The following is a 25,448-nucleotide window of genomic DNA, read 5'->3' on the forward strand; positions in this document are numbered from 1 at the left end:
TAATAGGTCTGGAGCTGGCCATCATTGTGGCAGCTGCTGAGGAGCAGGAGGAGGCGGCTCAGGAGGTGGAGGGAGTCACACGGCCACTGCAAGACCAGCCAGTGGCAGAACCTGCAGAAGGAGGGCAGGGGGCTGCTGGTGAGGCCCAGGAAGTGGCAGCGCAGTCTCCCATGGGGGAGGGGGGGGAAATACCAGGAGAAGGAGGATGTGGAGACAGAGACTATACAGGACAAGGAGATCCTTTGAGGGCCTATCTGAGGCTGTGTCCGGCATGGCACTGCCGGTGTGGCACCTGTGTCAGGTCCTGGCAGATCTGGCACCTCAGGGGAGGGGCCAGATCATTCCAAGCACTCAGTGGAGACATCTGTCACATATCACAGGCCTCTGTGCATGGGTGTGTGTGCCAGATCACGGATGCCTTGTACACCTGGGCAGGCCAGTACATCAACTTTGATGTTGGCCAGGCACAGTAGGAGGCCCGGGTTGCAGGCTTCGCTGCCATAGCTGGAATGCCCCATGAGCAGGGGGCTGTGGGTGGGACACACATCCCTGCGAGGTGAGGAGCAACCATTTATCAACAGGAAGGGCTTCCACTTGCAAAACCTGCAGATCATCAATGACCACAGACTGATCATTATGCTGGTGTGTGCATGGCACCCAGGGAATGTCCATGATAGCTATGTCCTGTGGAGTTTGGACATCCCTGGGCTATTTGAAGACTAGCCCAGGCTGCCAGGATGACTCGTGGGGGACAAGGGCTACCCGCTGAAGTTATGGCTGATGATGCCAGTGTGGAGGCCCGAGACCGGGCGGAGACCCATTATAATGAGGCCCACACTGCCACCTGGTCTGTTGTTGAGCGGTGCATAGGCCTGCTTAAAATGCGGTTCCGGAGCCTGGACCGCTCTGGGGGTGCCGTCCAATACGGCCTTGTGCGGGCCTCCCTCATCATCATGGTGTGCTGCATGCTACACAAGATTGCACAGCAGCGGGGAGACCACCTGGACGAGGAGGAGGATCGCCAGCTGCAGGATGTGGAGGAGCTGCTGGAGGATGGAGGATAGGCGGTGATGGCGAGGGTCTGGCAGGGTAGGGCAACAAGGGATGCTTTAATTGCAGCAGAATTCACCTAGTTGCTGCTGAGCAGAGTTGCAGCTGCTACCACCACCCTCAGGACATGCTGCAGCCATCTTCTCCCCATCAACCCCAGCTGCCCTTTCAACCCCCTGACCCTTCCCCGCCCTCTTTCACCCCTCCTCCACATCCTTCCCTTCCCCCACCCTCTTTCACACGACCCTCACCCTCTTGCACCCCACCCCGCCCCAGTACCAAGTCACATCACAACAGGGTAATGGGCCTGGACTGGCTATGCTGGCAAGTCTTTGGTGAAGGCTGGACAGTGGTGACGACTTGTTGTAAGGCACACTGGGATCCTGCCCCGCTGCCACACAAGTCTGGCTCCTATCTGTTCTCCGACTGCACACTGGCACCTGGGCCCACGTAGGAGTAAGGGTTTTGACCACAAGTGTGTGGACCAATGGGCCGGAGGGTTAGGGAGGGGGGGCGGTGCGGGGGGGTGCTCAGATGGTAGGGGGGTGGTTTTTGACAAAGGGCTTTTGCTGGGGAAAGCAGGGCAGGCGGTCTGTAACTTTTGGCCAAGGGGCCAGTATCGCTCAGCACAGCCGCCTGTGCCTCGATGTGTGCAATTGGGGTGCACTCAACCCTGTGGGGGGGAGAATCGGGGACAGATTAGTCACAGCTGTGAGGGGCAAAAAACATCTTAACATTTACAGATACCTTAACCCTGACCTTCACCCTGTGTCCTCTTAGTGAACTTACAACTTTCTAATCTTACGTGGCCTACTGCTGTGCCTAGGTGATCCCCCCCAGGATGTACGGAGCTGGAGGCATCCAGCTGTGATATGCGCCCCGTGGCCTGTGCTGCCCTTGGCAGCGATCCCCTGGAGGGCCCCGGCTGACTTGCGGATGTCACTGATGTTTCGATGCCACCCTGTTCATCTAGCTAGCCCTGAGATGCCCCAGTGTGAGGAAGGGGGGATTCGGAAGGTCTGGGGACATCCGGAGCTTCCTGGGTGGAAGGCCCCAGCATGGGCTTTAGGCCCCAGGGACACTCTATAGGATGCCAGGGCAGCTGGACTGAGCTCCAGAAGCTCCAGTGTCACTTGGCTCTGCCAGTCCTGGAGGCCCAGATGCGTCTGCCCCGTGGTTTGTGATCCCTCAGCCCTGACCCTGTGAGATTTGGCCAGGCTCTGGAGCCCCTCAGCAGTAGCCCTCTGAGTCTGGGCTAAATTGTCGAGGCTCACAGCCACTGCTTGCTGTGTCTCCAGAATCCCAGCAAGAGCCGCAGCTGTGTGTCCAACATGCCCCTGACATCTGTGGCCATGGTCCAATGTGTCTACAGAATGCCAGCGACACCCTCGGCCATGGCCTGCTGTGTCTCTGCCATGGCCTGCTGTGTCTCTGCTGTGGTCTGCTGTGTCTCCAGGATGGCCTGCACCCTGTCACCCATGAGGCCAGATCCATGAGTCAGACTTTCCATTGCAGACGCCACGATTGCAGTGTTGGCCTGGTTACCACGCTGTTCCGGCACCACCTCCTGCAACAGCACTCTGTTTGACTCCTCCAAACAGCTTTGCAGGGTTGATGACAGCCCATATACCACTCCCTGGGTTCACTAATGCATCTCCGCCTGTATCGGGATGACCGATTCCTGAGTCCCTGGCTTGGAGCCAACTGAATCCTCGCCTCCGGCAAACTCCCACGTGCCCGAGCCCTCGGATGTTCCCACCTCCACCCGATGGGCATCAGTGGCTGTGAAGTGTTCACCAGTAAGTGGCCCAGAAGTCTCAGCAGTAACCTGCCCCATCATTGTGATAGTCTCTGTGTTGGTGGGTTGTGTGGTTGATGCCTGTGCCGATTCACTGATGCTGTCCTTGGAAGATTCCTCAGGGCTTATCTCCGAGATGTCCTGGGGAGTCTCAGCAGGAGGAGAGGGATGGGGGTGACACCAGAAGGGCCTGGAGCATCAGGATCATCCCCTGTAAGAAAGGACACATCTTAGTGGAAGGGAGAGAAACCAGCCCGTGCAGCATGGCACTTACATCAAAGAAGATCTTAGGAATGGCACTTACATCAAAGAAGACCATAGGAATAGGGTTCAATCGATGCTTATTTGCATGCCTGACGCTGACCTGGTTGTCAGTGACTATTCTCTGCTCCGCTTCTCCTGCCAGTTCCAGGACACGCTGCTCAAACCCTGTGAGCTGGTGTAGGTACACCACCACCAGTCTTTGCTCTCTCTCTCTCTCTGTGCGGTTATGTGAGCTTTTCTCCTGTGGGGACATAAGGGGGATTGAAAGCATGATGTATGGGAGGGCATGGATGAGGACACTCGGGTGGGGCGTTTCGGGGCAATGCCTCCCCGTTGTGGGGTGCTGATTGGGAGGGTGGCACAGGGATTGGAGGCAGTGCTTCCGGGGTGGGGGGGGAGGGGGGGGGGGTGGCGAAAGGGGGGGTGGGGGTGCGGTTAGTGGCTGCCCTTGGGGTGTCTGGGGATGGGTTCACATTGTAAGTGTAGCGCATGTACTGGTTTCAGAATGGAATGTACACTCACCCTTGTTGCCCGAAGAAGGTCATTCATCATTTTGCGGCACTGGTCTCCGGAACAATGTGCCAGTGTACGGGCACTTACAGCTTCAGCCACAACGTCCCAGATGGCATTGGCTGCGCGTCCACTTATGCAATGTCCTTCAGTGGCAGAGAGGAACTCGCGCCTCTCCTCCACTGCATCCAGCAGCCGGGCCTGCTCAACCTCTGAAAATCTGGTGCACTTCTCCTCTGTGCCATCTTCCTGGTGTGACTGCCTGTGTGTCCATACTTGCAGCTTATATACAGCTCTGCCTTGCTAAAGGAGTCCAGGGGCAGTCAGTTGGGGCCACTCATGAGCCCATTAATTAAATTTCACGGTGAATAATGTACAAGCAATCTGGTTTCAATAGAGGGTGAGCCATCTCCAAAGCGGCTGATTGGGTGAACTCAGCAAGATGGGGGGAGGGTGGTGGAGAAAGGGGCAATGCTCAAGGCTGTCACTCAACAAAGGGGAAAGCTCACAGGGAGGGAGTGTGTAAGGCAGCAGTGAGGCCAGCGCACTGTGAGTGAACGGGGGCCTAGCAGCACAGCGCACTGTGCTGGTGGTCGGGGGAGAGGGGGGTGAGAGTCCAGCAATGTCCGTGTCGAGGGGGGTGAGAGCTCAGCAGTGAAGGATGGTCAGTGAGGGGTGGGGAGGTCGGGAGGCCAGCGATGTCCGGGTTAGCGGTGTGGGGGAAGGTGGAAGGCCAGCCATGTGCATGAGGTGGGGTGTCTGAGAGGCCAGCAATGTGCATAAGAGGAGCTGGAGTATGAGGCCAGTGATGAGGCCAGCAATGTGCTTGGGAGAGGGGGGGAAGGGGTGAAAGGCCAGCAATTTGTGTGAGGGGAGGGGCATGGGGTAAAAGGCCAGCGATGAGGCCAGCAATGTCCATGGGGGGGGTGAGAGGCCAGCGATTTCAGTACTGGGAGGATGTGTGTACTGATCTCCCAGAGATCGGCGCATGTGTGCTGATTCCAGCCTCTTCTATGGGAATAGGCCCCGCTCCTTGATTTTCTGAGTGCTGGGGCACTTTGCAGTGCTCACAGTGTCAGAGATTCATTCTGGAAATCCTGCTAAAAAACACGTTGACAGAGGGGGATTCAGTGATGCCGATGCCATTGAATGTTAAGCAGAGATGGTTATATTCTGTCTTGTTGGAGATGATCAGTGCCTGTCACTTGCGTAGTGTGAATGTTACTTGTCACTTATCAGCCCAAGCTCAAATATTGTCCAGGTCTTTCTGCATATGGACACAGACGGTTTCGGTATTTTAGAAGTCACAAATGGTTCTCAACATTGTGCAATCATCAGCGAACATTCGCACTTCAGACCTTATGATGAAGCAGCTGAAGATGGTTGGGCCGAACAAACTACCCTGACAAATTCCTGCAGTGATGTCCCGGGACTGAGATGATTAACATCCAACAACTGATTTCTCTCCATCTTCTCTGTCCTGTCCCCTGATGATTTTGAATATCTCTATCAAGTCTCCTTTCAAGCTTCTATTCTCACAGATGAATACTGCGAGCTTCTCCAACCTATCTACATAACTGAAGTCTTCTATGGAACTATCCTCTTTTTCTGAGCCATCTCTAATTCATTCACATCTTTCCTAAAGTGTTGTGTCCAGAATTGGAGGCAATATTCTTCCAGTTGAACCAATGTTTTGTAGGATTATCATAACATCCTTGTTTTTGTACTCAATGCTCCAATATATAAAACCAGGATCCAGTCCGGCTTATTAACGGCACTGCCACTTCCAATGATTTGTGCGCATAGAGCCCTAGATCCCCCTCTCCCTGCACCCCCGTTAGAACTGCATCCTTAAGTTTATATTGTCTGTCCACACTCTTTCTTCCAAAATGAATCACTTCACATAGAATTCTTACCGTGCAGAATGAGGCCATTTGGCCCATCAAGCCTGCACCAACAGCAATCCCACCCAGGTCCTATCCCCATAACCCCACATATTTACTCTACTAATCCCCCTGACACCAAGGGGTAATTGAGCATGGCCAATCAACTTTAGAGTGGGCTAGGAAACTGGAGCACCCAGAGGAAACTTGGGCAGACACAGGGAGAACATACAAACTCCACACAGTCACCTGAGACTGGAATTGAACTCAGATCCCCAGCGCTGTGAAGCAGCAGTGCTGACCACTGTGCCACCGTGCTGCCCATTAGCAATAAATTTCATCTGCCATTTGCCCACCCTAAGGTTTCACCTACCACCTGTCTGCCCCGAATTGAACTTAAAAATCAATTGACATGCGCTATACCTGATCCTGTAACATTGCATACGTGTTGAGCAGAGCATTTCATGCATTCAGAATTCACTAAAGTGGAACAAACTATACCTACCCAACCCCCCACCTCCCCCCCGCGTCCCCGTTCTCCCCACCATTCCCCCCCCCCCCCGCCCTCCCCCCCGCTCCCCCGGGCCCATCAATGCTGTTTTCCTTTAGATAGTGGAAGTATAATCTATCAAGTCATGTGACTTAAGCTGTAAATTTAGGCCAATAGTAATTAACAGTTAAATAGCAGCATAACATCAGTGCAGCAGATTTCATTACATTGTGGAATTATCAATTGAATCTTCCTTGAATATTAAAGTAACAGACAGTGCCACATTTTGTTAACTCTCAATAATATCAAATCCAAACCAATGTCATGTCTTAGTTTCACCGAACCATGCTAGAGTTTGTATCCACTTCATATCCACTTCATTCCGAGGAAGCCAGAAGATTGGGGGAAAGGCTGCCTTAATTCTCTGTCAGAAGTAGTTGTGTATAACTGGCCATCAAGAGCCCTCTGATCTCAGAAACCTGCAAAACACTAACTGAAGGGACATCCAGCCTGATCCAAAAGGTTTGAATTTTACAGATCGGTATAGAAATTGCTTCTAGTTAAATTAACACTAAAAAGCTTCGCAATTAAAAGATGGCAACGCATCAAAGTCAGTGACTGTCCTGAGAGCTAAGATGTGGTTGTGTTATCCATGGACTTGGTTTGGCCCACAAAGCAATTTATAGCCGCACCTATACAGAGTGGAACCCTAGCAGAAACACTCAACCTAATGGCACACTTTAAAGTAACCACTTGTTAGATATTAACAAGCATACACTTAGGATTTGAATTGCAAAGATACATCCTGAATACCATCAAAGAAATAATATAATATTGCATGACTACTTAGTTAAAGTTTTATTTGTAAAATCGTTAAGCATTGGGCCCAGATCACTTCCAAAGAGTTCACAGGGCAAAATAAGGAAGGTGGAGTTCTGAATATGGGTTGAGAAATGCTCTATAACCCCTCTTGTCACAATAACTATTTTACTCTTTTTGTTAATCCTGGGACCTCTTTTCTCCCGTAATCTACAGTATTTCAAAACCCAGGCTTGATGTCACCAAAACACAAATTCCCTATTTATCATTTCCTCGGCTGTTCTTAACCTTCAAAGTGCTCAGTACTGGAGACCTTGACTCTTCACTTCAGTTCCTCAATATTAACAGCAAAAATACCTCTGCTTTCCAAATTTCAGGAGAAACTTTCAAAGAAGTGTCTTGTAGCTAACAGGGGTATAAAGTACAAGGTGATTGTTAATGTTACAACAACAACTTGCAATAATATAGCATCCCTCATGCACAGGAAATGTTTCAAGATACTTCACAATAAAGAAAGTAATGACGTGGTGGCCAAAGAGGATGGGCAAACAAGGGGGTAATGGAAAGGTTAGGATGGGCAAACAAAAACATAGTCAGAGAGAGACATTTCCAGCAGTGTCTTAAATCTTGGAAAGTAACAGAAAGATGCAGGCAATGAGGTAGAACTTTACATAAGGTCAGTGCATAGGGCAAGATGTTCACTTAGGAATTAGGGTAGCAGGGTTAGGAACTTTTCCGACTCTATGATTCCATCTCCTTTCTGAAGGAGCCGCCTGCCTTATATATATGTGAGGAGGTGGGCATGGGCTGGCACTGGGTCCGTCCCTTCTGGAGGCAAGTCCAAGACAACAAACAGGCAGGCAGATGGCAAGTCCGACAGGATAGCAAGTGTTCCTCTATTTACTGGGTTTTAGCCTAGTTCAATTCATAGTTGTTAAGCCCTTCAGTTGGCATCCCTCACCCCCTCATCCACCCGTCATATCTCCCATGCCTTCTCCATGCCCCTCATAACTGCTGCATTTAAATGGCACCACAGCACTTGTTGTCATTCTAGCCAGAAGGTTGGCACTGAGGAAACCTGCTCCTCGATTCTCGGGGGGGCGTCCCTCCTCCATATGCTAGAGGAGAGGTGGGCAATAATATACTATTGGGCTGCAGAAGATTCTCTAGCAGGGTAATGAGTCCTGCCTGGGAGACGGTCACAGCACCAGTCAGTGCCAGCAGCCTGACCAAGAGGATGGTGCTGCTGTGCCACAGTAAGATGAATGACCTGCTCTGTTCTGCCAGGGTAAGTGCTCCCTGCAGGATAAGCTTGCCCATAACCTCCTGAGCAAGAGAAAACAGGCAGTGGGATGCCCAAGCTGAGGTTCCTGACTTCATTCGAGGAGAGAGTCCTGGAGCTCGCAGGACAGGAGCAGGAGTGGGCCTGCGCTGAGTGAGCTGGGCCTGCGCTGAGAGTGAGCTGGGCCTGCGCTGAGGGTGAGCTGGGCCTGCGCTGAGAGTGAGCTGGGCCTGCACTGGGAGTGAGCTGGGCCTGCGCTGAGAGTGAGCTGGGCCTGCGCTGAGAGTGAGCTGGGCCTGCGCTGAGGGTGAGCTGGGCCTGCGCTGAGAGTGAGCTGGGCCTGCACTGGGAGTGAGCTGGGCCTGCGCTGAGAGTGAGCTGGGCCCGCGCTGAGGGTGAGCTGGGCCCGCGCTGAGGGTGAGCTGGGCCCGCGCTGAGGGTGAGCTGGGCCCGCGCTGAGGGTGAGCTGGGCCTGCGCTGAGGGTGAGCTGGGCCTGCGCTGAGAGTGATTTGGACCTGCAAGAGAAAAGTGAGGAACCTCTGCATTTTCATCCAGGTGACCAAACCCAGGTGAATTCTGTGCATCCCAGACCTTTGCCCTGGCCAGACGCGAATAGCATGTCGAGGCAGCAGAACCATATCTTTAACAGGTTGATGCATCGCTCAATGACAGCTCAGGCCGCACTTGTGCCTTGTTGTATCTGGTCTCTGCTGCGGTCTGTGGCCTGCACATTGGCATCATCAGCCTGAGAGGATATCCCTTTTCCCCAAAGAGCCATCCCTGGCTAATGTGGCCGCTAAATCCTGCCCTCTGTCTGCCTACTGGAAATACTTTGTAGCAAGTGTAAAGCAATGTTCTTCCAGTCAGAAGTCAGCATAAGGAGTTATTCGATAGAATGGCATGGCTGGGTCCTGCAGGTTGGCATTTTGGATGAGTCCCAGCTTGCAAAAGGTTGACGGAGGGAAACCAGGTAACAAAGTCGGAGAATTCAAGTCTTCAAGAGATGAAGGTAAGGACAAAAAGTTTTAGCTGCAGCATAGCGGAGATGGAAGCAGAGACATGCAGAGACTGTTGAAGAAAGCAGTTTTGATATTGAAGCAATGGTCAGGGAGTTGACTGAATTTGAGGTCAAGTAAGACTCCCAAGTTATGCACTTCCTGATCTAGCACAGATGGCAGCTGGGGCAGTTCATGAAACTGAGGCCAGAAGCATGGAGGTGTTGCTGGGAGTCACTTCAAGTTCATATATTTCAACTTGATGAAGCTTTGGCTCTTCTAAGTTAATGTCAGAATAAGCTTTATTGTAAAAATAGTGTCCTTTCGAATCTCAAGTGTAGTGTAGGGGTCTGGCATATATAGGGTTAATGTGGGACTGAGTACAGTACTGCCCACACAGTGATGTAAGAGAGCACATGACCCACATCCAGAGTCATTCTGGTATGGACAGAGCCCTGTGTACCAGCAAGCATGGAGGCATTTCCTATCTTGTACCCTTCACTGTATATATGTAAATAGTTCTAAGAGTCGATAAAGATAACCAGTTAACCTATGCAAGACTACAAAGACTTCTTCAAACCTACCGAGCAATAACCAACACCCTGCAACATGGTGGCAGCTCATATAAAACCGCAAGACCTCACAGAGAAAAACAAAAACATGGAAGTCTGAGAAAAAATTCAGCAAAGCAAACCGACCTGAAAAGAAGCTCCAAAAACAGAGGTTCAGGGATATGACCATGATCCACACAATGAAGGAAGAGGGGAAAAATGCGACAAGGAGACAAATATAATTTTTGTCCATCCTGCAAGAAATTAATTAGGGTAGCAACCACCAATCAGTGCAGCAGTGGAACTGACCAAGTGTGGGTCAACATGAAAGAATAGAAGGAAAGGATGAAATCATATCCAGATGCCAAAACAATGTCCAAACTTACCATTCCTCCAACAGTAGTGCAAATGAGATGTGGACGGGTTATAAGGCCTCCAGACTGCCTGAAGTTTTGAATTCACGGATTTGTAGAGGGAGGTGGGATCGTGATCATGTAGCAATGACAATTTGAATGTATGATAGCAATAACAATGTAAGGTATAGGGTCAACTAATATCAATTAAAATACATTGGATAATGATTTTGGGTGGGTGTAGTACAAGGGTCTGGCACATATAGGGTTAATGTGGGACTGAGTACAGTAAAAGAGCATGTGACCTGCACCCAGGGCTGGTCTAGTATTGGACAGAGCCATGTGTACCTGCAAGCATGGGAGCATTTCCTAGCTTGTACCCTTTATTATATATATGTAAATAGTTCTAGGAGTCGATAAAGACTTACAATTAACCTACATATGACTAGAAAGACTTCTTCAGACCTACCCAATTGCAACCAACACCAACACAAAGTATTTAGCTTGAATTATTCACTATTATTTCATAATATAACTTTTGTGCTTTCTTAAAGCCAACCCATTTTGAGTTAGAGGGTGATGTACAAGCAGGATTCTGTTGACCATTAGTTTCATTTTCCCAGCAAGGTAAGAACATGAATTGCACTCAGGGTGAAGCGTGCCAGCAGCATCCCTGGGTATTATTCAGTATCCCAGCCATACGGACTTTCGTGTAAGGCAAGGAATGCTGGGGAAAATGCCATTTATATTTTGTCACTGCTAAACGCCATTCCATTAGGTTGTTCCGAGAACTGCCCATGAACCCATATAATGTAGAGGGTGACTTAGGAGTGGTAGCTACCCAAATATGTGAAGAGCTATTAAAATTAATTAAAGTTCAAACAATCTCAGATGAAATTACATCCATTTTCTGTATGCTGCTACAAGTGTTTTCTACAGTTATTGACAGGCTGCATTGACATGTGTACTGTATGGTTGTCAGTATTGTTTCTATAAGGCGCATTGGTCTACTTCACAGTTAATCCACAATGTTGGACATTCGTCACCTAACACAATCTGATATGTTTGTTATGTGCAAATGAGCAAAGTTAATCTTGTGTTTTTCCTTTTCACAGGAATGATCTGGTCAGAATGTAAAAAAATGTGGTCACAAGGCCCGAGGGACTATTTGCTGGAACTGTGGAACTTATTAGACTTTGGAATGCTAGCCATCTTCGCAGCATCATTCATAGCACGATTTATGGCATTTTGGCATGCCTCCAAGGCGCAGAGCTTTGTGGATGAAAAAATCAAAATGGATTTAGTTAATGTGACTCTTCCTACAGAAATAGAGTACTACACCTTTGGTCAGTCTGATGCATTTTGCTATCAGTCCTTATTACGCTGATTAATTTGCTCAGTTGCTATAAAACCCAAGCAGTCGGGGCTTTTACTATTTAATCGAATCTTACTAATCTCTATAATGATGGAACAAATATAGGTTCAAATTTCCTAATGCAATCGATATGCAATGTTCACTGTTTTTGCTAAAACCATTAACCATGGTTTCTTAGAATGGCAGAATATGCAATTGCTCTGATGGTGAGTTTGCAATCTCAATGTAACTATAACAAACTGTTTCTTTAGTAGGGGTAAATCCATGATACACTAAGCTCTATTGCCATGTTAATTGTGATTGATTTAACATCAAATTCCCTGCTTGTTACTGCTTTACTGTTCCATTATCATTCTGCTGTTTGATACTAAGTTGGCCAAGAAAGGTATTCCTACACATATTTTATTAATACTGTGATATGTTAAAGTTTCATTGAATGCTTGCCATTTGTCTGAAGTTAAAGAGGGGATTACTTTGTATGCCAACGCATATGTGATGTTGACATTAGTTTTAAACATGAAGGCATTTTTGCCTGGAAATTCATATGTCCCTAATACGACAGTGAAAATGCAGTGAAGAGGCACTTTATGCCTGATTAAGTCAAACTGGCTCGACCCTGTCAAAAACTTTGGGCTCAGCTTATTTATATAATGTTGGCAGGACAATAATGAGAGGCATGTCAGTTGGAAGCCAAATCTGCTAGGCCCATTTGGAAAGTTCAGGCAAGGGTGGAACAAGGGTGTAGCTTGAACCTTTAAAGGGGGCTATACAACTTCAAAGCTGAGCAGGGTCTTGAAAGAGGGACTGAAAGTGCTTCCACTAAAAAAGAAACATGTCGCGAATCTAACTTCTCAGAAGCTAGTGTGAAAGTTCTGCAGCCCCAAATTAGAGAAAAATGTGCATGGAATTGTGGGAATGTGAAGGAAGAAGCCATTGTACGTAGGAACGATGGCCATTGGAATGAGCTGGCATGGTTGTGAATGCGACCACCCCCCATCCCCAATCTCGATAATATAAACTGTTAATATATGATGGAGGAATAATACAGCAGCTTGTCTATTACCTCCAGCAAGTTTATTGTGTTTTCCACTCCGCAGAGAAACAAGCTCCACATAAAATCCCCCCTCCCCCACCCCTCCAACTGTTCCAGCTGCGCCCACTTATATGCCAGAATTTTACCACCTCGCCCGCCCGAGGCTCATAAGATCCTGTCCGAAGCCAACAGAGAATGTTGTTCTGCGAGCGGGGCAGGCGTGCCGGTAAAATTCCGGCAATACTCTTTGGGAGGTTGAGCCATTGATCATCATCTGTCTTTAATGAAGCAATTAGCTAAACAGTGTGATTGTTGCAGCATGCGCTTGATGGTACATTGACACATTGTCCACTCACCTTACAAACTTACTTTCTCCTGAGCTCCTGAAAGTGCCTGTACCTTTAAACCCACCGGCTTTATGGCAGCTAGGGCTTTAAAAGGGAGGGCATGGCTTCCTTACATCTGACTCACCAGCCCTTATCTGAAGGCCTCAGGAGCACACTGCACTTGAGTCAAAGGATCGGCTGGAGTTCCAGGTGAGAAACGAAGAGTGGAGTGGAAATCCAACTCTAATTGCCACACATGACACCATGTGCCTTGTCCTAAAGTAAATGTCACTTGGTAGCAGTTTTGTATAATAGCCCACATTCTATAATGCACACTAGTACATTAAAGTTTCATATTCTAGGTCCTGGTGATCTATATTAACTAGGTGAAAAAGTATGCATGGAAACATTTCAGATGGACAGAAGGATATCTGGCTGACCCATTCTCATTGATTGAAGAACATATCTGATTCTGTTAAGCTTTTTCATCCACTGCTCACTGGCCCCCAGAATCCTGTTCCCAGAAGCCAGTGGTGAAGCTGGTATTCACTCAGAGACTTATTCCTTTCTTTGCACCGACACAGAGCAGTACTGAGTCAGTTCCCAAAGATGCAATACGTTCTCAGGGAGTCCTTATCAAAGAGTCAGCCTGACCTATGTCCATCCCAGGAGTTAGCAGCCCTCAGGAAAGGCCAATCTCCATCCCACAGGATTATAAAGTTTTGCAATAGCCATCTGCATTGCAGATTACACACCCTCAGGCATTACATAGAAAAACATGTTAGAATGGAGCAGAGAGAAGCTCGCATGCTCACAAAGACTGTGCATTCTGGTGAAACAAAACTATTTTCCAGGGCAGCACGGTGGCAGAGCGGTTAGCACTGCTGCCTCACAGCGCCAGGGACCCGGGTTTGATTCCCGGCTTGGGTCACTGTCTGTGCGAAGTCTGCACATTCTCCCCGTGTCTGCGTGGGTTTCCTCTGGGTGCTCCAGTTTCCTCTCAGTCAGAAAGACGTGCTGGTTAGGTGCATCGGCCATGCTAAATTCTTCCTCGGTGTACCCAGACAGACACTGGAGTGTGGCAACTATGGGATTTTCCCAGTAACTTAATTGCAGTGTAAGCCTACTTGTGACACTGATAAATAAACTTGAAAACTAATTCGTAAAAATGGTTATTATAAATCACTGGAATATTTGATGTAAGGCCTGCATGATATTTAATTCTCTTGTCAGCCAATGGAAATTAGGAAATGCACTGATGTTGGGATTCGGGATTAGGATGTGATAGTCTTGAGGAAGAAAGATTTCACAAAGAACATAGAGAGTTTGATGAGAAGAAGCCCATATTTTATGGGCTGAAACATCCTAATAACCCATTATTAGGATGTTTCAGCCCATAAAATATGGGCTTCTTCTCATCTGATATCTTCATATCAGTGAAGATATGCCAGGTGAGACTGCCTCTCAGCTGGCTGGTAGCTGTTTTCACAGCTTCTGCCACCTGTTCTTCTTAAGCTGGATCATCAATATCCACCGCATTACCATCAGAGTTGTGACATCTCCTCAGATATCTGCTATGGATCCTTTCCTGATTGGAAAGTTGTGAAACACACAAAATGCAATCCAAGATGGTGCTGAGTAATTTGACTAGACAATGCTGCCTTCCTCTGAACTTTCTAAAGGCTTCGCCAGTTCTGATCTTTATTGTCATGTGTTCTCCAGGTCAGGATTTGGGAAACAAGGCAGAGGATCTGAAATGCAAAAATGGGATTAAAATATAAAATAAATATGTATTTTAAAGGCATTAAGAAAATAGTTAGAAAGTTTATTTAAGACAGAAAGTAACATAAATACTCAGCAGGCATGCGGCATCTGTGGAATCATTGATCTGAAATGTTAACTTTGCAATTCTCTCCACAGATCCTGTCTGCTCTGTGGAGTTCTTCCAACATTTTCTGTCTTTATTTCAGATTTGCAGCATCTACCAGTACTTTTTTTGTAGAAAGTCATATTGTCTATCACTACGATAATTCTTCACAGGAAAAATTATAGCTTGAATTCTTAGAAATCAGGTGGAAAATGTTTACTTGTAGGAGCGAGTGTGTTTGGGAGCAAATGGCAGGATTGGTGTTTAAAATGTTAAACCTGAGAGTGCATTGGGAATCAATACATGCCACTGATTTCTGCATCTAATTACAGTGTGTTAGACAGCGTGCAAGCAACCACAACCCCTTGGGACAAGTGGATTGTTAATTTCTGTATGTTAATAGCTCACTAATAGTGATATGAACATGTGTCTTGGGGTTGAGCTGTGAGTACATGGCTTTCACAGGTTTCCTGGAACTTCTCACTAGTGAAAGCAAGGTGGGAAAAAGATGGCAATTAAGGGGGTTTAAAAGGTTCTTGCTGCTTTTGTTGCTCCTCCCACACCTAAAGGCGCACAAGGCAGATTCTGTTCCCATGGCAAGTTGTTTCCTGGAAGAGGTCACTAGCCTATCGCCAGGAGTTTATCACGACACCAATCCACATCAAGCAGGGCTGGCCTGGAGCCTCTCCCACAAATACTATCTGCTATTGGACTGTTGGAAGGATTGGCCATGCGATAGAAATATTGAAACTGGAAGCAGCGGTAGGCCATTCAGCTCTTCGAGCCTGCTCCGCCATTCATTTTGATCAAGACTGATCATCAAATTCAATATCCTGATCCTGCCTTCACCCCATATCTCTTGATACCTTTAGCCCCAAGAGCTATATCAAATTTCTTCTTGAAATCAGTGTTTTGGCCTGAACTACTTTCTGTGGTAAGGAATTCCACTGATTCACCTATGAATGCACCTTCCTAGGCCATCAAATCCTGGGGTGGGTCTCGAACCTGGAGCTTCTGGCTCAGCGGCTTGGTTTAAGAAATGGTGGGCAAAAATTACTATAAGCACTGAAACCTCCCAGCGACATCCTGGCTCAGTTGTGTGAAAGGCTGTTGTTTGCAGAACTTGCTCTGGGAGTTTCTTTTCATACATTTGAAGGTAACTTTCATTACATTGCAGTGTGTCATTCATTACTGAAGTGGAAATGCACCATATGATTTGCCATCACACCCACGCAACCTAATTCATTAAGAAATCTAAGGATGTAAATGCAGCAACTGGGTTAAAAAGCCACTTGATAGGCATGCTGCATTTATATTAGCACTCCCAGCAAGTGGTCAGTTAAAAGTCTACTCCTCCCCCTCAAACAACTTTGGATAGCACGGTGGCATAGTGGTTAGTTAGCACTGCTGCCTCACAGCACCAAAGACCCAGGTTCAATTCTGGCCTCGGGTCAATATCTGTGTGGAGTTTGCACATTCTCCCCGTGTCTGTGGGTTTCCTCCGGGTGCTCCAGTTTCCTCCCACAGTCCAAAGATGCATGGTTTAGGTTGATTGGCCGTGCTAAATTGTCCCTTAGTGTCAGATTAGCAAGGTAAATAGGTGCGGTTATGGGGATAGGGCCTGGGTGAGATAGTTGTTGGTGCAGGTTTGATGGGCCGAATAGCCTCCTTCTGCACTGTAGGGATTCTATTCTAAAACAGGTACAAGAATTGAAGTATTTAGGAAGCATGTCTGCAGATGGGAAATGCAACAAAGAAATAAGAACAAGCATAACAATGGAAATGGCTACATTTTGTAAGAAGTGCCTGTTGCTAACCAGAAAACTGAATAAATAACTCAAGAATTGACTTGTAAAGCGCTTAATTTGGAGTATTGCTTTGTATGATGTGAGACATTGGATCTTCGGAGAGAAGGAGGTCAACTTGCTAAATGAGTTATGAAATGTGGGTTTAGAGGAGAATAGAAAGGTTAGGCTGGACAGAAAAAGTAATAAATGATGAAATGCTAATCAGAATGAATGCACAGAGAAATTTGATGAACATAATGAGGAAAAGGCAGCGAAACTGGGGAGGACACATTTTAAGAGGAGACAGACTAGCAAAGGATGTTGTGGAGGGAAGAATTCAAGGAAAAAGGAAGGAAGAGAATATCAGGGTTGGATATCTTGAAGATTGAAGGAAGTTATTGGCAAAGGAAAGAACTGGCACAGGACAGGGAGGTATGGAAAGGCTAAGGATCTGGCTGTGGGAGGTCACACATGTTGATGATATGGCAGAGTTCTTGTCAAGGGGTGATTTCACCTCAACCACTGGCCACTATTCACTGGGTCAGGCAACCAATTAGTTGCCATCATGGCTGCAGCCCTTTTAAAGGACGTCTGTCTTCCCCAAGGAGCTCCTAGTCAATTGGAGGGCTGGCAGTTCAGCAGTCTCCAGCGCCATAGGGAGCACCATGGCTATTGTTGGAACTGTATCTGGCAGAAGAGGATGCTGTGGAAATAGCATGCACTCCCAATCAAGTGAGTGAGGTTTGGGGAAGCTGGGGCTAGTCAGAGAGGCCCGAGCATAGAGTGGGGTGAGATTGGTGATGGCAGGTGGGTTGCCGCAGGGACAACCATTGCTGTCATGGGTCGACCACAGAATATCGAAATAGGAAGGCTCCCTGTCCAAGCCTGCAGGATGGAACCAGGATATACCAAATAGCCTCCCTACATGGCAGAGGGCACACCCGCTGCTGGAAAAATGCCAGTGACAGAGGGAATAGGCTCACTGGCCCCTGGATGGAAGGGTCATCCTCAATCATCCCTGACACTGGTAAAATACCGTGGCAGTGGGAAGTTAAATCCACACCAGACCCACTTTTCCTTGCTATTTTGCGAGCCTTCATCCCACTGTAGCATGTCTCAAAGGGCTGATAAATCTGCCAAATTTGGGGGAAAAGCAGGGAGGAGGCATGTTGCAATTTGAAGACTAACATAAGCATTTGATATCACATGTTTCAACTTTTCCTCGACAATGGCCCATACCTTCCGAGCTTCCGGGCACCATAACTGGCTCCTGGAATCCACATCCCAGGCCACCCGTTCCCATTCATCTCACAGTGACCTTCTGGACTAATGTCTCCAGTACCGCATCAGAGAATCAAGGGGTCCTTTCTTGAGCTTGCTGCTCCATTTGTAGTCTTCTTCGCTCCCTGAAAGACTTTCACTGACACTTCCAACAGTTGCTGCAATCTGAATGCACCCTCCTTTTAAGAGGTAGAGGCTGCTTGAAGAAGTGCAGGCGAGCTGGACGTCATGTTGACCCTACATGAAGATGGGTCCCTTCCTGTGTGTGCAGCCAGCCAGTAGCCTGTTTCCACCTGAGCAGTTTGCCACAATTATGTGAGCAGGCAGCATGAAGTTTGTGTTCTGCCTGTGTTATCTCGACCGAACATGGGATAATCTTGCATAGCGATCCTTATACCCACAAATGGGTCTTATCGAACTTTTAGCCAAATGAGCTGTTTGGCTATCAGCACAGTGTACCTACTTCTGGATATTAATTCAATCTTATCTCCTTTACTGAAAATAAATGATGTTTGTTCAAAATAGTTAAATCACCATTATCTCATTGCAGCTTATCTCCGACCTGTCTCTGGGGGAGTGTCTTGATATCTGGGACTTGAAGAAAAGGCAGAAGTCAGAATATTTATTTTCCAACAAGCAAAATATTGCAGATGCTGGAAATCTGAAATAAAAACAGGAGATGTTGGAAATACTTAGTGAGTTATGGCAGCTTCTGTGGAGAGAGACAGGGTTAATGGCCGGAATTTTACCAGCGCGCCCACCCCCGGAACCGGGGGACGGGCGAGGCTCAAAGAATTGCATTCTCCATTGGCCTCGGGTGGGATCGTACGAACCTCGGGCGGATGTGCCGGTGAATTTCCGCCCAATGTTTCCGGCCTGTGACCTTTTACCACAACTGGAAAAAGTTAGAAATACAATGGGTTTTGAATAAGGGCTAGTGGGACAGAAAGAGGATTTGTGAGGGACAGAAGAGATTGAACGACAGAAGAGTTAGTTTAGTAGGTCCAAAAAGAATGGTGATGGGCAAGAAAGGAAAAAAGAAAGAAATTAAAGGTGTGCTGCTTACTGCAAGCAGAATAAGAGAAAAGCTAAACATGCAAAGAAAAGGAAATACACCAAAGATCCATGGACAGCACCTTCCAAACCCATGACCACTTCCATCTAGAAGAACAAGGGCAGCAGATACATGGGAACACCACCACCTACAAGTTCCCTCCAATCCACTCACCATCCTGACTTGGAAATATATCATTCCTCCTTCACAGTTGCTGGGTCAAAATCCTGGAATTCCCTCCCTAACAGCACATTGGGTCAACCCACAACACATGGACTGCAGGGTTTCAAGAAGGTAGCTCACCATCACCTTCTCAAGGGCAATCAGGGATGGGCAACAAATGTTGGCCAGCCAGTGATGCCCATGTCCCATGAATAAACAAAAAAAACAAAATGGTCGCCAAGATTATGGGCTGAATTGTTGAACTCAGTGTTGAGACTGATGACTGTAAAGTAGCTCCACAAAAGAGCTTGAGCTTCACTAAAACACCACAGGACCAAGGACAGAAATGACAGCATGAGAGAAGATGGAGAATTTAAATGACAGGCCACTGAAGGCTTGTGGACTCAACAGAGGAGTTCCACAAAGCAGTTACACAATCTGTGACCACAATGTGAGCAGCGAATGCACAAGACCAGATTGAAAGAAGTACACAAATCGTTGCTTCATCTGGAAGGAGCATTTGGGGCCATGGACAATGAGGAGAGAGGAGGTAAAAGGGCAGGGTGTTACATCTCATAGGTTTGCATGGAAAGGTGCCACAGGAAGGGGATGGAAAATTGGGGTAACTGAGGAGAGAATGGCGTATCGCAGAAGGAACACTCCTTTCTGGATGCTAAAAGGGGAAGGGAAGATGTGCTTAGTGGTGGCATCAAGCTGGAGGTGGCAGAAATTGCAGAAAATGAATAACTGTATACTGAGGCTGGAAAGGTGTAAGGTGAGAGCATGAGGAATCTTATGGAGGTTACTGAAGGGCAGGGAAGAGGTAAGAGCATTTCCTGCAGGAAATGTGGCGAATATGGTCAAAGGTCTTGTCAATCACAGTGGGGGTAATCCTCAGTTGAGGGTAAAAGGCGGGCATCTCAGAGCCGCTATTGTGGAATGTTGCGTCATCAGAACAGATGCAGTGGAGATAGAGGAATTAGAATGAAATCCTCACAGGGTGTCAGGTGAGAGAAGGTGTAGGTTAGGTAACTGTAAGTCAATGGGTTTATAATTGATATTAGTTGATAGTCTCTCACCAGAAATGGCCACAGTGAAGTCAAGGAAGAAAAGGGAAGAGTTGGAGATGGACCATATGAAACTGTGAGAAGGGTAGAAATTGGAAGCAAAGTTAATGCAGTTTTCCAGTTCAGGGTGAGAGCAGGATGAGGCACTGGTACAGTCATCGATGTACACAAAGAAGAGTTGAGGGAGGGGCCCTGCATAGGATAGGAACAGGAAATGTTCGACATATCCTACAAAAAGGGCAAGCATAGACAGGACCATGTGGGTACCCACAGCAACATCTTCTATTTGGAGAAAGTGGAAGAAGTTAAAAGATAAATTGTTCAGTGAGAGAATAAGTTCATCCATGTGGAGGAGGATGGTGGTCAATGGAAACTAGTTGAGCCTCTGTTCAAGGAAGAAGCGAAGAGCTCTCAGGTAATCCTGGTGTGAGGTGGAGGTATTGAGAGATTTAACATCTGCTCGCGATACTTTTTTTTTTCCTGCCCCATCATCATTCTCTTTGACACTGGAAGACTCTTTTGTCATTCAATCCCTCCTATCTTTCACCCAATCAAACCTTCCCTCTGTCCTGGTTTCACCCACACCTTGCTGTTGCATTACTAACTTTTCTCAGTTTGATGCAGTGTCACAGGCTGGAAACGTTTCTCTCCATAGTTGCTGCCACAACCAGCTGAATATTTCCAACATTTTCTGTCTTTGAATTGCTTGATGTTTTAATCCTTTTCAGCATCCAGCCAGTGCTAACTGTCCTGGATGTCTGAGTAGAGGGGCCAATATCATGAGTAACTAGCACCACTTAAAGTGAGCCTGAACCTCTTAAAGTGGAAGTAAATTGTGACTGGAGCAGGTGCTGACAGTCAAGCAGGAAGTGAGCTTGACTTGGGGACATTGAAGAATGGCACAATGTGGTAGAGAGCAGCTCTCAAGCTTTTCAGATGTTGAACTAGAGGCAAAGGCTTTAGTGGAGGAGATGGAAAGTAGGAGAGATATTCAGTATCCTCAGTGAGCCAAAAGGTCCTCCAAACACATGCTCAGAATGCAACAGCAAATGATGTTGTAGGTGCAATGCCTGGAATGTAGCCCCAAGGATCCAGTGCAGGAAGAAGTTAAATGTTCTCACGCAAGTTATCAAGGTCAGTGAATGTCTCTTCAACGATCATATTCCACCAACTACACTGCTTAACCTCATCTACTGTTCAAATCATCACACCCCGTCACTCACCAACAATATCCATTAGGACTCATACCTGACATTCTTATGTTGCATCTCACTCTCACACCTAACACTGCTACAATCTCAGAGATTGCACACACTATGACTGCCACATCACCCAAGAATAATACAAGACTTTCTCTGACACACATCCCTTTCCCTTACAGGAGAAGGTGCTTCAAAACAACAGGCAGCAGGAATTCACTGGAAGGAAAGGGGCTTCTGCATGTCGGGGCATTGCTGATCCTTGCTGGGAAGGTGCATTGCTGAGACCCTTTCTCCTCCTAAGACTAGAAGATGTAGGAGCAGAATTAGGCCATTTGGCCCATCGAGTCTGCTTTGCCATTCAATGAGATTATGATTGATCTGAAATGATAATTTTCAACTCCCCTTTCCTGCCTTATCCCCATAATCCTTGATTCTCTTACTGATTAAAAATCTATCTCAACCTTGAATGTACCTAATGACAACATGGTGGCACAATGGTTAGCACTGCTGCCTCACAGCTTCAGCGACACAGGTTCAATTCTGGCCTTGGATGACTAAATGTGTGGAGTTTGCACATTCTCCCTGAGTTTGCATGGGTTTCCTCCGGGTGCTCCGGTTTCCTCCCACTGTTCAATGATGTGCAGGTTAGATGGGAAATATATGGGGCTACGGGGTTAGGGCGGGGGAGAGGACCTGCGTAAGATACTCTGCCAGAGTTGATGCAGATCCAATGGATCGAATGGCCTCTTCTGCACTGTAGGGATTCTGTGATTTTATGACCCAGCCTCCACAGCCCTCTGTGGTAAAGGATCCCACAGATTCACCACACTCTCAGAGAAGCAATTCCTCCTCATCTCTGTATTAAATTGACAGCCCCTTACTCGGAGATAATGTCCTCCGGTCCTAGACTCTCCCACAAGGGGAAACAACCTCTCAGCATCTACGCTGTCAAATCCTCTGGGAATCCTATATGTCTCAATAAGGTCACCTCTCATTCATCTAAACTCCAGTGAGTACAGTCCCAACCTACTCAACCTCTCCTCATAAGAAAATCCCTCCATACCTGGAATTGATAAACCTTCTCAGGATTGCCTCCAATGCTAGTATATCTTTCCTGAGATAAGAGAACCAAAACTGTTCACAGTGTTCTAGATGTGGTCTAACCAGTGCCCTGTATTGTTTTAGCAATTTTCATACTCCATTCCCTTTGAAATGAAGGCAACATTCCATTTGCCTTCCCTATTATCTGCTGAATTTGCACGCTGGCATTTTGTGATTTATGCACAAGAGCCTCTGACACTCTCTGTGCTGCAGCTTTCTGCAGCCTTTTTCCATTTAAATAATATTAAGCTCCTTTAATCTTCCTCCCAAAGTGTAGAACTTCACATTTTCTAACATCATATTCCATATGCCAAGTTTTTGCCCTCTCACCTAACCTGTCTATATCCCTCTGTAGGCTCTTTGTATCATCCTCACCACTTGCCTTCCCACCTCTCTTTGTGTTATCTGCAAACTTGGCAATAATACATTTACTTCCCTCATCCAAGTCATTAATATATATTGTCAATAATTGTGACCCCAGCATCGATCCCTGTGGCACTTCACTAGTTCCAGGCTGTCATCCTGAAATTGCTCCTCTTATCCCAAGTCTCTGTCTTCTATCTGTTAGCCAATCGCTATCCTACTAACATACTACCCCAAGCACCGTGGGCCCTTTTTTTTAGTAGCCTTTTGTGCGGTACCTTATCTAATGTTTTTTGAAAATCCAAGTAAACCCATGTAAATTAGCGCTATTGGTCCCCCCTTATCTATCCTGCTCAAAGATTCCTAATATTGTGCGGTACCTTATCCAATGCTTATTGGAAATCCAAGTAATTTGCAGCTATTGGTTCCCCTTTAACTGTCCTGCATGTTACCACCTCAAAGATTTCTAAAATATTAATCAGGCATGATTTTCCCTTTATGGAACCATGCTGACTTTGCTTGATTATATTATGCATTTCTAAATGCTCTGTGGTTATGTCCTTTCTAATGGACTCTAATATTTTCCCATTCAAGATGTGAAACTAACTGGCCTATAGTAACCTGTTTTGTTGTCTCCCTCCCTCTTCTAGAAAATTGCCCTGTTCTGTGTGACCTCTGATCTTCTCCCACTCATTCTCAATGCCAAGAGGAAGCTTACTGGGCAATCTATGCTTAAAAAGTAATTGGTTTAAGCACAAACCTTTGAGTCACTAAAAGGACTCCTGATAGACGATTGAAACATTAAGCAACCATTAAAAAGCACCAAAATGTGTAGAATTTCAGTAGCTAATAGAAGAAATAAACCAGCAATTTACCTGCAAAAATTGATCATTCCTTTAAAAAGCACTCTTTCTTAGTGGTAAATATATGTTTAGCTGTACCAAGTCAGGGGATGGTATATGCTAGAGTATGGCATTCCAGAATGGCAGTGCTGACATATGTTAAGTATTACACACTGATACACGTCATGATCTAGCTGTTCTACATGTTGCTGGTGGTCCTTCGATGCACATGTGCAGTCCCCTTCACGAATACGGCATTCAGCACAATTCCTATTGGAGGTATTAGCGCACATCACCCGCATAGTTTTGGAGGCCTTGTAACAGCCAAAAAATAGTTTCAGAGACTGATTTTGTCCGCCTCTCATTTTGGGCCTTGCCTTTTAGATTCAACTCCACACACTTTGTCAGAATTGTAATTGCTTTTTGAACATAGTGAAAAGTCATCTAAAGTATTGGATCAAAGTAAAATGAGATAAATATTTCCAGCGTAAAATGTACAAGGATATGGGCACAGAGCAGTGGAGTGGGAATAAGTGCAGCTTTTTCCAACAGCTGGCACAAACACGATGGGCCAAATGGCCTCATTCTTTGCTGGACAGTTCTATGAGCTCAGACGAGGCTTTTAGTTTCATCCCGAACTCTCTCAATACTTTCTCAGCTAAGAATATCCTGGAATGGCTTCCTCATGGCAGCCAATTGCTTGTCATTTCATAGAATCATAGAATCCCTACAGTGCAGAAGGAGCCTGCACCTCAACAAAAATCCCACGTATTTACCCAGCTAATCTCCCGACACTAAGAGGCAATTTTTCATGCCCAATCAACCGAATCCACACATCTTTGGACTGTGGGAGGAAACCGGTGCACCCGGAGGAAACCCACGCAGACACAGGGAGAACGTGCAAACTCCACACAGATCGTGACATGAGGCTGGAATTGAACCTGGGTCCCTGGCGCTGTGAGACAGTAGTGCTAACCACTGTGCCATCATGTCTCCCATTTCTTGACTGTTTTTCAAATATGACTTGTTATGATCCACCTTATTATAAAAAGAGAGGAGTAGTCTTCAGCTACAAATTTAAGGACCAGAGTAAGCTCACTGATTTTGTGCTTTTAATGAGTGGCCGTGCTCAAAGAAAAGCAGTGTGTTTGTGTTGTAGCTGGACCTCTACACGTGGTCCTCTTGAACACAGCTTCCCACAGCTTTCCCAGGAGCAAGAGACACGTGGCCATTGCTACTAACTGAAGATTCATCACGTGACTGTGGTGAAAGGACTTGCTGCATCAATGTGACAAAGGTTCAGGTATAAGTTACGTCTAGTGTGTGCTAAGCTTTGGTTTGGAATGTAAAATCGATTTGCAAACTCACCAAAAGTCAAAAAGCTGAATTAAATTCTGATGGTGATTTGAATTTATAAGGAACAATGACAGAAGGGAGGTTCCAGGATGTATTTGAATCTGCTTTTTATCAAAGTGACGTTTAGCAGAATTAATTTCTGTATTTTAAATATTTCTTCCAGCTCGAATTAAATGGTTCCCATCTGATCCCCAACTTATATCAGAAGGCCTCTATGCTATAGCAGTTGTGATGAGCTTCTCTAGAATCGCGTACATTCTGCCAGCTAATGAAAGTTTTGGGCCTTTACAAATATCCCTCGGAAGAACTGTGAAAGACATATTCAAATTCATGGTCATATTCATCATGGTTTTTGTAGCCTTCATGATTGGAATGTTTAATCTTTACTCACACTACCTTGGAGCAAAGCTAAACAATGCATTTACAACGTAAGTACTGGCACAGGTTTAATTGCTTATAACAAACTGTCTTTTGGTATTTGTAAACCGTTAAGATAAAGAGTAAGATTATCATGCAACCTATAAGTCAGCTGTTAAAAATATGGTCAGTTAGAACTTTGATCCATTGATGTGTATACTTGTGTTTGTATATATTTTGCACATACTTAATTATTTTCTTACAGCAAATTTGGATGAA

General features: G+C 46.4%; 1 protein-coding gene across 1 annotated transcript in view; it reads left to right on the top strand.

The window, feature by feature from the left end:
- The window catches only part of LOC144500030 (short transient receptor potential channel 6-like), a 162,171-nt gene that overhangs the window by 87,186 nt on the left and 49,537 nt on the right, over window positions 1-25,448 (top strand). Inside the window, exons 6-7 of the mRNA XM_078222785.1 lie at window positions 11,112-11,342; window positions 24,976-25,240. Coding sequence (XP_078078911.1) covers window positions 11,112-11,342; window positions 24,976-25,240 — 496 coding nt within the window. The remainder of the gene's footprint in view (window positions 1-11,111; window positions 11,343-24,975; window positions 25,241-25,448) is intronic.

This window comes from Mustelus asterias, chromosome 10 (genome assembly GCF_964213995.1).
Source record: "Mustelus asterias chromosome 10, sMusAst1.hap1.1, whole genome shotgun sequence".
Lineage (NCBI taxonomy): Eukaryota > Metazoa > Chordata > Chondrichthyes > Carcharhiniformes > Triakidae > Mustelus > Mustelus asterias.